Raw genomic sequence first — 17,003 nt, 5'->3', positions numbered from 1 at the left:
CTATCTTTCCTCCAATGCATGTTCTTGGCACCTTTGTCTAATACAAGATAATTGTAATTTTGTGGGTTAGTCTCTGTGTCCTCTATTCTGTACCATTGGTCAACCAGTCTGTTCTGGTGCCAATACCATGCTGTTTTTGTTACTATTGCTCTCACAGATCATTTTAATTATGAATCTTCTGAACTCGTTCTCTGACATTTCATCAACTTCGCTGTCCGTGGGTTCTATTATTATAGTATCCTGGTTTGTTTGGGGCACTTTTCTCCTTTGTTTCTTCATGTTGTCTATGTGTCTTCCTTTCTTGCAGTATGGATATGAGATACTACAGTTTCTTCCCTATATTCTTGTAGTACCTGGGCAGGTTGTCTGAACCTCACCTTGATGTTGGGCTTCCAGACCCTGCTGATGCCCTCAATGGATGCTCCTGAATCTGGGTCCTGCACAAGTTGGTGTGGGTAGTTCTGGGCCACTGGGCTTGACCTCCCTCAGTGGTCTTCTGGTAGGAAGGGGTAGTCCTTTGCCAGAGGCTAGGGTCTGGTGGGTGTCTGCCCTGCCAGGGGAGGAGTAGACTGAGCCTCCTGTGTGCTTGGGACCAGTGTTGGTGGATCTAGACCACAGGGCTTGACCTCCCTGGGTAGTCTGGTGGTCAGAAGGGGCAGTCCTGCACCAGAGGATAGGCTCTGGTGGGCGTCTGCCCTACCAGGGGAGGGGTGGACCAGGCCTGCTGTGCGTGGATCCCAATTTTTAAATTAAACTTTATCATAGGTACGTATATACAGGAGAAACCTAGTCATAGGGTTGGATCCTATCCACATTTTCAGACACCCATTGGGGTCTTGCAGTGTATCACCCACAGATAAGGGGGGACATTTCGACAAATGGTGCCAGCCTCTCTTCCTCCTACACAGTCATGGAAAGAGATTTTTCTTCTTTTTCCAAACAAGAGACTTATTATAGTGTTTCCCCCTGGTCTTCAGGTGAAAGCAGTTTGGAATGTAGAAGTGAGGGAAGCTGACACTATGCAGGGAGCAGAGCTTTGGCAACTGCCTGCTCCTCTTGTACCTGGGTCATCATCTTCTGTAATTCAGGGCACACAAGGCAATAGCCAGGACTGATCCTCCGGGGGTCAGAGATTAGCTTCCCTCATAAAGTGACAGGAACTGAAACCAGCAGGGTGGGAAATAGCATAGTTGCATCCCTCTCCTGGAGCACCAGCTGAAGAGGTCAAAGGTGAGCATTATTCTGCCGTGGGAGGATTAAAACTATGTACTGCTATGCTATCAAGAAAAAGTCTACCTATGATCAAATATTTAACTGACACAATTATAAAAATTTATGGGGGAGATAACATGAGGGACAGAATTTTTAACACATTTTTGTTGCCAAGTAGGAGAATTATTTGCTCTCCTTCCTCTCCAGACCCTCTGTAATGAATAATACAAACTTAACTGCAATTTATTCTAAGATGCTACTAGAAGAAGTGGGACCAGGAGAGTGACTGTCTACAATAGGAGTGGGCAGAGCATAGCCCACAGGTGGAATCCAGGCTACTATGTGTGTTTGTGGATGCTGATTATAAACTTATATTTAAAAATATAAAAACCACTAAGGACTACTATCCTTTAGTGAGAATAGTTGATTTTGTGTCTTGGCTCACAAATCCCAAAATGTTTACTATATGGCCTTTTACAGAGTTTAGTTTGCTGAACTCTAGCTTAAAAGATGGTCACTGGGGATGGTCAGGCTTCAGGGGGAGGTTCACTAGATGGAATGGAGTGCTGTATGTGGCTACTAAATTAAAATTAAATAGAATGTCAACAGCCATTTGTAGCCCATGGTTTTGTTGGGATGAGGTAGAAAACAGAACATTTCTGCCAGACAGTCCTGGCACAGAGGGATGCCATGTCCACATAACGTGGCTCGAACTCCAGTATCCTGAAGCAACTCAGTTCACTGAATGGAAACTCAATGCAAGTGAATATACTTCAACCAAAAATTTACTAATTAGACTCATTTCCTATAGTCAGAAACAAAACTGAATGCCATTCCTCTCCTTGGACACCATCAACAGTCTGATGATTTGGTTGCCATATAATCCATTTGTCTCGACTTGGCCATTATTCCAAGTTAGACTGAGGAAAGCGTGTTGGCCCTGGGATCAAAGATCTGAGCACCCATCCTCCTGCATGTTTTTTACCGTCTGGGTGCCGAGTCTCTAAATGTACTCAAATTCTCTATTTGCTCAACAGTAAAGCCCATTGTATTATCTGCAGAAGACTTCTTTGTCAACTGTAAAGGACTGCTCATGGCTTTCTGGATCACCATTGTATCCCCCAATACCTCATATTTCTGTTCAGAAAAAAAAAAGACACTTAGTATTCGTTGAATGATAAAGAAAATAGGGCTTCTCATATAGAAAACATCTTTCAGGCCAAATACTGTAACAATGACTTCCTATGGGAAGGGTTAAAAGGATTCAGTTGTATTGATATGGGGACGCTTTAGAGCTATTTCACTGTCCCTGAGCACTTGGGCCAGGAATAAATCTGCATCCTGATCTCTCTTTCAGGTGATGGAGCAAACGACGTAAGCATGATTCAAGCCGCCGATATTGGGATTGGAATATCTGGACAGGAAGGCATGCAGGTATTGTGCCCTGAAACTGCTCTTGCTTCTCCCTACTTTCCTCTATCGGTATTGAAGATTTAAGGAATGCCCCCACAGCACTGGAGGGACCTTCTCCAAGAGCTTCATGGAACTACTGGCCATCTTCCATGCCTCTACCTGACCTCCGACACCACATTCCTATGGCCCAGCCTTTCAAAAACAGAGGGATAGTGAAGGAGGTTGGCTTTTTACAGTGAGCGGATGATAGCTGTCCTCTGAAGCCGATTAGTACCCAAAATGTAAGCCTTCCTCTGACTCCACACCTCTGTGCCGTAACCCACATCCAACGGTTCAGTGCCCTCTGTGAGCAATTAGCCATCAGGGCCTTTGAAAACGTTTTAAGTCGCCGTTTTAGCCATGTGGGTTGATGGACCCATTAGTTGCTTGGTGTACTTTCACAGCGTATCTTGTTTACTGAAAGGTTAGCTTTGACCAAGCAGACTAACTTGAGCTGCTCTTCTTTCCTCCTCAAAGCAGGCCCTATTTTGTGGTTTTGAACCATAACAATTGTATTTCCACTCCACCCGCAGACATTTGGCATTGACTAAGTTTGTAAGGCAGTTCTGTGTTACCCCCCGAGTGTCCCCCACCTGCCAACATTGTCAGGCACTTCATGTGTACTACCTCACTGAATTTGAGTTGTCACTACAACCCTGTGTTAGGGATTATTCTTCCATTGTCTTCAGATGAGGGAATTGATATAACCTGACCAAGATTCATACCAGGATTTATAACCAGGTATAACCAAACCTCGTGATCTTAAAAGAGTACTCTGGACTATTTTATTATGAATAATCCCAAGGGCGGAAGACATTTCAGTTCCTTGTAAAGGAGGGACTAGCCACCCATCAGCTCCATCCAGAGGGGCTGGAGAAATACTTGAATGGAAACCCTACTCTCTGTTTAACCACCACATCCCTGCAATGGCCTCTGCCACCTACTGAGCCACAGTAAATGCTTATTTGATAAACAAATGGAGGGGACAGACTAAACCATCGGTCCTTCTGGTTACCCTTCTTGGAGTCTAGTGAGGTCTCCATTTCCCAGAAGAGAGTGGGAATCCAACCGTCCACCCAAGAGCAACCACATAATTAAACAAGGGGCAATTCAGACCCTGCAAACTCCAGACCTAGAACAAAGCACTGCCCTCAAGGGAACTTCTTTGGGACTTGGGTGGCCACAGATGGAAGTTAACATCCCTGCTCTTCCCCATCAGGCTGTCATGTCCAGTGACTTTGCCATCTCCCGCTTCCGGCACCTCAAGAAGCTGCTGCTTGTGCATGGTCACTGGTGTTACTCGCGCCTGGCCAGGATGGTGGTGTACTTTTTCTACAAGAATGTGGTGAGTGGCACTGTGGCAACCTCTCACTTCATCCCTGGGGGGGGGGGGGGGGTCCTGGCCAGAGCATCTCAAACACGGAATGAGGCATTCAGACCTGAATTTTTAGATCTTAAAACCGTTCACTTCTCTGGGCCATAATATCCCCTTTGATAAGAAAGGGCTAATACTTTATAGAAAAAAGTTAAGAATTGGCAATGTTGTGCATAGAGGTCAGCATGAGTAGTTATAAGTGTGGAGTCTGGAATCAGATACATTGGGTTCAAATCTGGCTCCCAGTTGGTCATGAACCCGAGTCTCACTATTACCATCTGCATTTGACAGATGGTATCATTCACATACACATGCTATGAGAGTTTTCTGTCAGTGTGACAAAATACCCAAGATAATCAACTTTACATGGAAGGAAGGTTTATGTTGGCTCATAGTTTGAGGTTTCAAGCCATGGACAGTCAGCTTATTGCTTTGGGCCTATGATAAGGCAGGAACACATGGCACAGGATGGTGTCTGTCCAATAGCAACCAGGAAGTCAAAGGAGGAAAGGAAGGGCTGGGATCCTAATACTTCCTTCAAGAGCATATCTCAGTTCCTCCCACTAGTCCCTGCCTAATAAAGGTTCCATCACCTCACCACAGAGGTTCTCCTACATGGGCCTCTGAAGAACACATCCAAACTATAGTTTGTGCTATGAAGCACAAATGAAATCTAAGTGACTGACATGTAGTAATAACTCTAAAGTTAGCCATTATTATTCTTAGAGTTAAATTTCATGAGATTTATGTTCTGATTGCAAGGAAAAAGAAATTGAAAACCAGCAACCAGTCTGATTCATACCTTAGAATTCTCTCTCCAAAGAGAGCCATCCCAATTCAAGATCTGCACGCCTTGCCTTGGAATTGTACAAGACCAGAGCCCACGTCTTCAACCTGTACCTCCCTTAAGGAATACCAGACTTCCTTCCAGTAGGTTCCAAGAGGGCAGGACCCTAGATGAAATATGTATCTGCAAAGATGTGTAGGGAAGGCAGCTCATCTGGGTATAACATGACAGGTGGCTATGGAAAAAGTCATTGAACTGAGCCTCAGTTTCCCCACCAACAGTATAAGATGATTCTAGGATTCTATGAGCATAGGGAGAACTCAGTTTTTGTACTTTTGGGGGGAACCAGTCCTGAGTTTTTCATTACCTAGTTCAAGGACCTTTGAATAATCCCCCAAGAGTCTTCAGATAGTATCAGATTCCTCTTTGCATAAGAAAGAGGGAAAAGAAACAATAGCCAAGAAGCAGCTACAGACCTCTTTATCCTTCTTGCTCCATTTTCCCAGTCCTCCTTTCAGGCTCTGACACCATCACCCTCACTCAGGAACAAACCTTTCTGTGCAAAGTTCAATGCACATGTAAATAAACAGCATGACACAAAAAAAATCATGTTAATTGGATCAACTGGATGGTAATATTATCTCAGCAAGTCTATGCAAACAAGTCACTCCATTTGACTTGAAACTCACCGAGTATGAAAGACTGGTTACTTAGAATTCAAAATGCTCCCTCTTTTCTTTTTTGCATCCAAAGGAAACATTCTTTTGAATGAGCACAGCCTCTTCTCTGCATTAAATTTGTGAAACAGAAAAGGAAACATTTCCAGCCAGCCACGCTTTCAAAGCTTAAATGATCTTTATTTCGAGCCCAATGCCATGCTTGAAATTGCGACGCTGATGCCACATTATCTCCCGGCTGCAATTAGAGGGTGGAGAACTATGACTTCCACATCCGAAACCAATTTCAGAGGGGATTAAAACACTGCCTGCTCTGAAATTTGAACAATGAATTAATTACTGCACCGTGGCTTCTTGGGAGGGAAAGCAGGCCTCCGATCTCAGCCAGGCTGCCATTGAGATGCTCCCTGGGAGATGCAAAGATTCCAGCGAGGCACAGGAATCAGCAAATAGGCAAGATCCTACCAGGGCCTCGGGAGGAAGGAAGCACTTAGAGCTGTCAGAACTCCAGGATGAGTGTTAGAAGAAGAAAACAAATATTTGCTTCACGTATAAGCACTGAATGTCTACTGTACATCAGAACAGTGCTGGGCCATGGGCACAGGGTCAGTTCAGCCTTGGCCCCTGCCCTCAGAGGGCTCCCTGTCTATATCAGGCCTTTGCAAGGGGTCAGATAATGCATCTTTTCTGCTTTGCAGGCCATAGACATCTAGAAGAATCTCATTGTGTAAACCAAAATTAGGACCAAAAGAGGTTGGAGGTGGGTAAAGAGAACTTTGAAAATGCAGGTGCTCATTGTGCTACTTTCTAGCTCTCAACTAGGTCGAAAGGCAGCTGAGCGTCTCAGAGCCTCATCTGCAGGCTGGAGCTAATATTATTGTCACTATTGCTATCCATGTTAATACAATAAATATGCTATTGGCAATAATCTTACAAGTTTGCTAGGACAAATTATAATATATATTGTACATCTCATGTACTGTACTGACATAGTGATATGCTATAAGGTATATCGCACAACACATGTAGAAACCTAGTTATCATTTGTTCTAAAACCAATTGTAATATTGACATATTAATAATGGCCTCTTCAAAACAACATTGGCCCAGCAGTTTTGAAATGAGGGTTTTAGTTTGAATACAAACCTGCTGAATGATTTCTTTTAAGGCCCTTTATGTCAACAGGACTAGGACTTTTTGGTTCATGGAGCTACCTCCAGGACCAGCTGCTATGTGACTGTGGTTGGGTCACCAAACCACTTCACAATGTGGCAGACACTAATGGGGACCCAGCCCATCTCCAGGTAGGGAGATCTGGAGGGGGAAAGAGCTTTAGAAAAAATAAAGCTATATTTAGGCAGACTTTTCTTACCCCTCCCCCTCTGAGTTAAATGACCTTAAGGAGAATCCCAAATGATAAACCTTCTCATGAGATCACCAGGTTTCCTGTTCGTGGTTCAGTCTTTCTGTCACTTTTATGCTGAGGCATTAGTTTCTAGTACCATGCTGTTGCCATCTATTTATCACCATGGTCTTGGTATTATTGTTCCCTTGACAGATGACAAAATGATATTTAGAAAGATTAAGCAGTTCACCCAAGGTCACACAACTAGTGACAGACTGGGGGACTTAAAATCAGGCCTGCCTCCAAAACCTCTGCTCTTAACCACATCACATTCTCCAGTGTGGTAAGGTGCGTATGCTCTCAAGAGCAGTAATGTTAACAGAAGCTGTAAATGAGGGAATCGAAGCTCCAAGAGCCCAGGTGACATGGAGCTCTGAAGCAGCAGCTGATGACCAGCAGGGGCCTTGCTCACAAAGCCACGCTCTCTGCCTGCAGTGCTACGTCAACCTGCTCTTTTGGTACCAGTTCTTCTGTGGTTTCTCTGGCTCCACCATGATCGATTACTGGCAGATGATATTCTTCAACCTCTTCTTCACTTCTCTGCCACCTATCATCTTTGGAATCCTCGATAAAGATGTCTCTGCAGAAACCCTGCTGGCGCTGCCCGAGCTCTACAAGAGTGGCCAGAACTCTGAGGTAAGGAGCTCGGGCCTTCAGTAGGTTGGTGGCCTGTTTTTTTGTTTTTTTGTTTTTTTGTTTTTTGACCACTGACAGCCCTCGAAAATCAGTGTAAGAACAGTTGGCTGGGTCACAAGCCCTGCTTTCTGTCCCTTAACTCCCATGTGACTTTAGGTAACTCTTGCTCCCATACTTGAATTTCATTTGTTGCTAAAGGTGCTGGAGGATTGCAAGTTCAAAGCCAGCCTCGGCAACTTAGAGAGGCCATAAGGACCTCAGCAAGACCCTGCCTCTAAGTAAAATGTTAAAAATGGCTGGAATGTGAGTCAGTGGTTAAGCACCCCAGGTTCACTCCCCAGTGCCAAAAAAAGTGACATATTAATGTGACTGCCCTGATTGAAAGGGAGGACGACATATAGGAAGATTCCCCAAGCCCAGTGTTTCCTGTTGCTGGGTACTGTACAAACTCCAGGAGTTTATCTATGTGGCCCTGGGCTGCAGCACAATATGGAGATGGCATCAGGGTGGGACCATGTGAGAATGAGAACTCACAGTGAGCTGGAAAGCCACCTGCAAAGTTTGTAAAAGAGCAAGGGTGAACTTGTTCTTTTATAATAGCCCACCATGGCTTCCCCACATCGCTACACTGAGGACCAAGCTTCCTCTAAGGGACATGCACAAACCATGTCCCCCAGCTTGAGAAACCTGAGGACTAGCTACCAGTTTGCTTATCCCTAAAGTATACTCAAAAGCAATACTTCACATCGTCCAGGGAAGAATGTAGAACTCAAGAGAGCATGGCCTAGAACTTTCTGGTATCAGATAGACTGCAGAAGTCCAGAGTGATTTGGAGAAGTGAGGCAATGGCAAGGAGGGCTGGTGGAGGGGCCCCTGGATGCTTTGAAGGGGACTTCTGGGAACAAGGCCTTGAAGCACCTGTAAATAGGGTACCTGTGCACCTGGGGCAAAGGAAGGCAAAGCCAGATGTGGTGTTCTCAAAAAATATCAGCTCGCAACAAAGAATCAAGCCCCGTCCTAACCCAAAGAAAGGAGCATAAAGTGACACCGCAGGCCGAGGAGTATGTGCGAGTCCTGGAGGCAGCACAGCCACATGGTGCCTCTAGTAGGTGCCCCTCCTGGAGGGGGCAGAACTGATTCTTGGGCATCTACAATTCCAAGAAAATATAGTAAAAACCAACCCCAAAGGTTTCTGTCTTCCCCAGAAAGAGCAAAGGCTCGTCTCTGACACAGCTGAGCTGTCTCTGGGGAGCCCTGGATCCCGGGCTGGGCTCTAGCTGTTCCTTTTAGAAGCCTCCTGGACACTTCAGACTCTGATAGACCCAGTGTGGAGTAGTTTTGTCAATAGAAACCGAGCGTTAATAGAGACCAAGGCACTGTGGCATTTAGTCCTCTTGAACCCCAAGGAAACAGTATAATTTCTAGCCTCCTTTTATGGAAAAAGAAAAGAGTCCTCAGAGCAGTTCAGCTCTCTGTACAAGGTCACACAGGAGTGGCAGAGCCGAGACTTGAACTGAGGTCTCGAGAGCCTGTGCTTTTTATCACTACTTTTTGTTGTGGCTGAGAGGCAGATGCAAGTGGCCAACCTCTCCCAAGATGGTTGCTTAGGAGGAAAAGGGCTGTGTTATGTTGTAACCATGGGCATCTTCTTCCCTGGCAGAACTACAACCTGTCGGCTTTCTGGATTTCCATGGCGGATGCGTTCTACCAGAGCCTCATCTGCTTCTTTTTCCCCTATCTGGTAAGACAACTAGTCCATCAATCACAGCCTGCATTTGGTACAGATTATATGAAATTCCAGACGAGCGGTGTCTTTTTGGATACTTCAGACACAGGCTCCAAACTGGTGGTTGCAAACCACATCCCACCCAGCTGTTTGGAATAAGTAGAACACTTTATCCTAACAGTTTAGTATCTGGAGGATCTTGAAAAACCAGAAGCTAGCATCATTGCCATGAAGCAAAAATTCAGATTTTCAGCCCTGCTCAGATGGGAAATGTGTTCTCCCATTTGCCACAGTCCCCACCATTCCCCTTACACCTGGACTTCTTTGTTCATACTGCTTCCTGCCTAATTATATCTCAAGGATTTTAAATTCAAATACCTTCCACATACATGTGTGTGAATATACATAGTTTGTACTTGCAAAGTCAAGGCAGCAAGAAGATACACTACATTATCTTAAACAAACAGCAATTGCATAGATAACAAGGGATACCAGCCCTGTCTCAATTTGTTTTCTCAGTTTAAATAGAACATATTCTGACCCCCTGTTCAGGAAGAATAAAGTAGTTGCCCCCAAATAAACCATATTGCTTATGGTGAGCCTTTAAGCTCATTTTCTCCCCCCCACATACACACAATTAGCAAAAAGATGGGGGTGGGAGCAACTTCTGCTGTTTCCAGGCTTGCGTTATCCTCCTAGTGAAGCATCCACTGGCCTTTCCTGCCTTATTGTCTGTCCCTGCCATATGCTCAACAGAACCACCCGGCTCTCCTGTGACCTTTGCCTGGACTGCATTTCTCCTCTTATCTCAGCTGTCATATCCTTTGTGTTTCCAGGAGCCCTTGTCAATTCCCTCTATTATGGCACTCATGCCCTTAACCTGTACCACAGCTACCGGGCCTAATGGACTGTAAACTCCTTGAAGGTGGATATGAAAGTGTCCTCAGCCGGAGCCTGGGGGGATGCTCCATAAATTCTTTGTTCACTCAGAGGTTTTACAGCCTTCATTCTGGCTTCCTCTGGCAAACATGTTTCTAAGTAATTTAGTCCTGTCACCTCATTTCTCATCTGTGTCTGTTCTTTGGGTGGACAGCAACTGGATATGTTCTCTCCCTGTTCGTCCCCAGCCTGGACACTTGCCTTCATTGATGCTTTATGTCCACAGGCACATCTGACAATGCCCATTTGTTCCTCCTCTGCAGACCTACAGAGGCTCTGACATCGACGTCTTTACCTTTGGGACACCAATCAACACCATCTCCCTCATCACAATCCTCTTGCACCAGGCGATGGAAATGAAGACCTGGGTAAGCGTCCCAGAGCCTCAGTAGTTCAAAAGCAAATCCCTTTCCATTGCCTACATTCAGATTTCCGAGTTGTTTCACTCTATCATTGATTCATCTGGTCACTGCATATTGAGCTCCTAGCTGTGTCCCACCTGGAAAGGGTTGAAAATAGTGAGGAAGATAAGCAAGTGGAGGCCAGGAGCTGTATCATCTAGCCAGAATGACAAAACTAGATCAGCATTATTTGCAAAAATAGGTAATGCTGATACAAAGTTCAGGAATGGTATAGAGATGAGCTGTGTTAGAGGAGGTCTGTTTCTCATTTAAATTTTAGGGGTGCAAGATTGGAAACTGCCTTCAGGTCACCATATCTCAAGCAAATCCAAATATCACATTTTAATACCTAAAAAGGAATTCCAACTTCTTTACAAAGAGATGAAAAGTATGTGCCAGGCATCTACATGCTTTGCATGGGTTATCTCATGTAAGCTCACAGATCCCTTTGTGTTAAGTGCAACAGGGCCAAGAAACTGGCCCCAAACATTTCAAGACAGAAGAGGTTTTGAGCCCTGGCAATCTAACCACTTTGTTAATAATGTGAATAAATAAAATTGAATGGTACATGGAGACCCTAGTACGGAAAGATTTGTCCTTAATCACATGGAAATGGCTCTTTCCGAAAGCGTGAATTTTAAAAATTTGGAAATCTGCCCCCACATAGGTTCAACCTGTTCCTGTGTTCTGCAGCAGAACTTATCGTCTCACCTCCCAGCACAAGCCAAACAGGCACTGGCTGTTGAAAACCACCAAGGGAGACACTACATCACAGGGTTCCCCTTGTATTTCAACACATGCCAATGACAGAACCTAGTACTAAAACCAAAAAACACAGCAGGCTTAAATTTCTTCATAAACCACCTCACCAGAGAGCCTGCAACACGCAGGGCAGAGGTCAGGTTCTGGGAAGGCTCAAACGAGGAGGTTTCTGAGAGTCAGAATAACACAGGGTTGATGGCAGTGGGGAGATTGGAGTCCCATTTACTACCGGGTCCAACTTCCCCCACTCAAGAAAGCAACCTATAGACAATGAGCAGGCATGGTGGCACATGCCCGTCATCTCAGTGAGACAGGAGGATCCCAAGTTTGGGGCCAGCCTGGGCAACTTGGCAAGACCCTGTCTCCAATTTGAATTAAAAAGGGGATTAGGGATGTTACTCCAGGGCAAAAGACCCATAGGTTCAATCTCCGTTACTGTCAGGAAATATACCAAAAAGCTATTTGGGGTTACTACAGCAGTTGTATCAGAATTGTGAGCACCGGATCCTAGGAACCGAGACAAGCTGCATGTTTAGAACTCTTGGAAATGGAAAAAAGTGCGACTTGTGGGATCCTCTTTAGATCAGACTCTGGCAAAAAGTAAAATACCAAATTGGAAAGTCGTACTGGGAACTCATCCAAAATGCCACACGAATAAGAAAAGTAGCTGAAAACAACCGTGGCTCCAGCATCCACATGATGGGAGTCTTAGGAGAAGATACAGGAGAGAATGGTAAAGAAATTTGAAGGGCTTGAGAATGAAAATCAGAATGAATCTGGCTGTATCACCTGGATATACAATAGGGAAACTCTGCAACCAATGTAAAATACAGCAATGATCTTAAAGTCCACCAGAGGCTCTGGACAAGGTACATGGACACAAGCCACCAGAAAACAATGGATTCATCAGCCTACTATAGTGATTTGGGCACATCCATGTTTATAGCAGCACCATTCACGAGAGCCAAGTTATGGAATTAGCCCAACTGCCCATGAGGAGATGAACAGATTTAAAAAATGTGGTATATATACCCAGTGGAATTTGGCTCAGCCACAAAGAAGAATGAAACTATGTGAATCAATGAATAGAACTAGAGATCATGAGGCTAAGTGAAATAGACCCAGAAAAATCAAGGGCAGATGTTTTCTCATATGCAGAGGTTAGAGAAAAATATGGGGAATGAGGGAACTGTGGGAGGCATTGACCAAATTACGCTAGGTAGCTATACGAATATACCACAATCAGTTGCACCTTGGTATCTATAACTCAGCAATTTAAAAATAAAAAACCTACAAATGAATAGAATGAAGTACAGTAGAGGAAATACTTGGAAATGAAGTAGAGCAAATTATATTCCATGCATGTCAAAATGAACCCGAATATTCTGTAAAACTAATGCACTAACAAAAACATTTAATTTAAAAAGGAACTACATATCTATACTCTATGTATCTATGGAAATATCACACTGAACCCCACTAGTCGTAAAGTCAAAAAAAAAAAAGTCCACTTTAGCAAGAACATCAAAAAGTTTAGGAAATAAGATGGTAAAGAAGGGCTGGGTAATTTGTGCTAAATCCATGATGCATAGGAGATAGAAATATACATTTAACCATACATATTTTCATAAGAGTCCCAAAATGTAAGGTTAATAAAAGAATGAAAAAGTGCAGAGAATAAAAATTACAAAATATGTTCAAATACATCAGTACTCTTAGCAAATGATAGTTTGCTTTAAAAGAAATTAATTCATTATCACTATATATATATTTTTTCCTTATATAATAAGTATAGACAGATGGACAAATTCACAGTCATAACATGATCTTTTTATGCAGTTCTATCAGAAACTGGCATGGATCAAATATGCAACAAAATGAAATATATAATCTTTAAATAAATTATATCTAATATATTTGTTATCTGGAATAGGATTTTATATCTTTTTTCACCAAAGAGACCATTTACAAAAAGATCAAAATTTTGAATTATAAAGCAATCTGAAAGATTGATAATTATAGAGATCATGGTCCTGGACAAAACAACATTTGAACTAAAAACAAGAAGAAGTTAACCAAAAGTAACATACTTGGAAATTCACTTTTAAGTAATTCATGAGGTAAAAAACAATGTTGGAAATTGTATTATTCTTACTGAATGATGATAAAATACATTTGCAGACTTCTTTAATCAACTAAAGCTTTTACTGTGGAAAACAAATGAGAATTCACATGCAGGAATATAAAATTACCATATATACCAAAGAAAATGGAAGAAAAAATCCAATGAAAACTTTAAAACCCTGGCAAAGCAGATTCAAGAGAAGACACGGAATGAAAATGGTAATTATTATCTGATTTAAAATTATGTCCTGAAAATTTCATTAAATGTAAAATTTACCAAAACCTATTCAAAATTACTCAACAAATATGAATAATCTAGATGCTGTCCCCCAGAAACGAATTTGAGTTTGAATTTATAAGAGACAGATAATCTCTTATATAAAATTTTTCATGGAGGAACAACATGGCGTCGGGCAGAGAGGCAGCGCTTTCAATACCCCCTCAGGGATGGGGTCATAAAGACGCATAGATAACGCTTAGATTCTACCAACGGAGAATATCCTAGCAAAATTCCACTGAAGAGAGACCTGCCGGGAGCTACTAGGATTTTTTAAAGTGACAGTTTGCTCCAAAAGAGCGAATCTCTGCCATGAGACGCAGAGGTCCAGAACCGCCAACCGCTGTCCGCACGGCTGCCTGCCCGCCCACCCGCTAGCCTCCCAGACGCAGCTTGGCAGGAAGAGGTCTTTAGCCAAGCCTTCATGAAATAGCGAGCTGGGAGCTGAGGCCAACCGGGGACAGACCAGTCCCACCCCTCCCTTCGGACACTCCAAGGAGCCTGGGGCCCGCCATAGCAGAGAGGGGACATCATCGGAGTCCAGCCGACGGAATTCCTTCCCAGCAGAATCCACTTTAGCAGGTGTGTGACTCCTGCCCCATCTGGATACAGGCAGCCAGGAAACTTCGGGGATCTCTCTGGGGGCGTGGCTGTGGGGAAGCAGAGAGGATCCCCGACCCCCATATCACCAGCAGCGACTCCCAAGGTCTTAGCCACCAGTTTACCACAGCACTGGGGCTTAAATGGGACGCGTGGTGGGGCTGCAAGTGTAACTAGATCTTTGGGGAACCGCTTCTGGTGAACAGGACCTGGCTGGCCGGCTGACAGGAGGAAGGGGGGAGGGGCCGGAGAGGTGAAACGGCTCTGGACTGACAAGTCTGAGAGACTCCCAGGAGACACCTTACAGGGATTGCTATTGGCAGGTAGAGGGCAGAAGCTCCACTCAGAGGGCACAGCTCCGCCTACTGGAAGAGAAGAAAATGGTTTTTTTCTTCTTTTTTTTTTCTGCTTCTCTTTGTTCCTCTCTCCCCTTTTCCTTCCTTCCTTCTTTCCCGTTTCAAGTCTTATTGTTCTTTTCATTCTCCTCTAATCTATCTCTCTCTCCTTCTTTCTTTTTAAGAGCACCTTCCTTCCTCTACCCCCCAACTTTCATCCCAAGCATTACGTCTTCCATTACGTGTAATTGTCTAAATGCAAATAGGTGAATGTCTCAAGGCTGTCTATAGGGCTCCTAAGTACCTATCTACCACCAACACCCTGATCCAATCGCCTGTTAGTATCCCCCTTCAGTAGAGCAATCTTCTAAAGTAGCCAAGACATAACAACCCTCATACCATCATAGCACCTAAATTAAACATAAAGTCCTAAGAACAGACAACAAATCACTATATGCATACAGAACCCGGAAGCCTTTTATGAATTCAGTGAATTGGCTTTAAAGTACAATAAAGCCCAACATTTCTAGGCATAATCTCCCACCACAAAGGAGAGACAACAGAGATATACAAAGCCAAAACAAATGTATAGGAGAAAGCAGTTACATAGCAGTCAAACAGAGCTGGAAAGTAACGTGAACAACAGGAAAAAAACAAGGGAAAAGAGGATTACAAACAATGCAGGACAACTTAAATCTACAGGAGGACCTAGAAGCATCAGAAACATGGACAGGGAAAGAAATCAAGGCATACCAAATTCAGATGGAATGGAATATTAGAGAAGACATGAGACAGCAAATCCAAGCAATGAAAGTATATTTTGAAAATGAATTAAATTCAAACTGCAAAGAACGAGCTTTACCAGGAGATATTTTTAAAAAAACTAAACAGTAATCTTAGAAATGCAGGAATCCATAAACCAGATTAAAAACTCTAACGAGAATACTACAAATAGACTAGATCAAGTCAGAACATCAGATAATTAAGACAAAGTTTATCAACTTGAAAAGAATATAGTCAACACAGAAAAGATGCTTAAATCTCACAAGCTATCTATCCAAGAGATATGGGATCTCATAAAAAAAAAATTTGAGAGTCATTGGGATAGAAGAAGGCACAGAGGTTCAAACCAAAGGAATGGACAACTTAATAAATGAAATAATCCTAGAAAACTTCCCAGAGATGAAAGATGGAATGTATTGCCAAATCCTGGAAGCCTACAGGACCCCAAACATCCAAAACCGTAATAGACCAACTCCAAGACATATAATTATGAAGATAGCCAACATACAGAACAAGGAGAAAATATTAAAAGCTACAAGAGAAAGGAGGCAGATTATATTCAGGGGTTAACCAATTAGGTTAACGACTGATTTTTCATCATAGACTTTGAAAGCAAGAAGATCCTGGAACAACGTATTTCAAAACGCAGAAAAATAATGGATTCCAACCAAGAATACTGTATCCAGCAAAATTAAGCTTCAGATTTGACAATGAAATTAAAATATTTCACAATAAACAAAAGCTAAAAGAATTCGCAGCCAGAAAACCAGCACTGCAAAACATTTTGAGCAAAATACTACAAGAAGAGGAATTGGAAAAATAGCGCCCAAAACTAACAGTGGGAGTTATCTCAGTAAAGGGGAGAAAAATAACCAAAGAGGAAAAATTAGCCAAACTAAAATGAATAAATAAATGAACATGAATGGAAGTACAAATCATATCTCAATTGTAACCTTAAATGTTAATGGCCTAAACTCACCAATCAAGAGACATAGGCTATGAACCTAGATTAAAAAAAGGAACCCAACAATATGCTGCCTTCAGGAGACTCATATGATAGGAAAAGACATACACAGGCTGAAGGTGAAAGGTTGGGAAAAATCATATCACTCACATGGCCCTCGGAAGCAGTAGCCATAAAATCAACTTCAAACCTAAGTTAATCAAAAGGGATAAAGAAGGACACTATATACTGTTAAAACGAACCATCCACGATCAAGACATAACAATTATCAATTTGTATGCACCAAACAATGGAGCTGCAATGTTCATAAAACAAACTCTCCTCAAGTTCAAGAGTCAAATAGACTACAACACAATAATTATGGGTGACTTCAACACACCACTCTTGCCATTGGACAGATCCTCTAGACAAAAGCTGAACAAAGAAACTATAAAACTCAATAACGCAATCAATAACCTAGACTTAACCGACATATATAGAATATATCAATCATCATCAAGTGGATATACATTCTTCTCAGCAGCACATGGATCCTACTCAAATATAGA

At 42.9% G+C, this 17,003-nt stretch overlaps 1 protein-coding gene across 4 annotated transcripts in view; it reads left to right on the top strand.

Moving 5' to 3' along the window:
* Atp10b (ATPase phospholipid transporting 10B (putative)) overlaps positions 1-17,003 on the top strand; it is a 335,243-nt gene that overhangs the window by 302,478 nt on the left and 15,762 nt on the right. For all 4 annotated transcript variants that reach the window (XM_078052000.1, XM_078052012.1, XM_078052023.1 and 1 more), the window contains 5 exons: positions 2,570-2,646; positions 3,884-4,009; positions 7,344-7,544; positions 9,205-9,285; positions 10,473-10,577. In XM_078052000.1, coding sequence (XP_077908126.1) covers positions 2,570-2,646; positions 3,884-4,009; positions 7,344-7,544; positions 9,205-9,285; positions 10,473-10,577 — 590 coding nt within the window. The remainder of the gene's footprint in view (positions 1-2,569; positions 2,647-3,883; positions 4,010-7,343; positions 7,545-9,204; positions 9,286-10,472; positions 10,578-17,003) is intronic.

Source organism: Ictidomys tridecemlineatus, chromosome 1 (genome assembly GCF_052094955.1).
Source record: "Ictidomys tridecemlineatus isolate mIctTri1 chromosome 1, mIctTri1.hap1, whole genome shotgun sequence".
Taxonomy (NCBI): domain Eukaryota; kingdom Metazoa; phylum Chordata; class Mammalia; order Rodentia; family Sciuridae; genus Ictidomys; species Ictidomys tridecemlineatus.
Note: the sequence above shows the minus strand (reverse complement) of the source record. Positions and strands in the feature narration are given on the sequence as shown.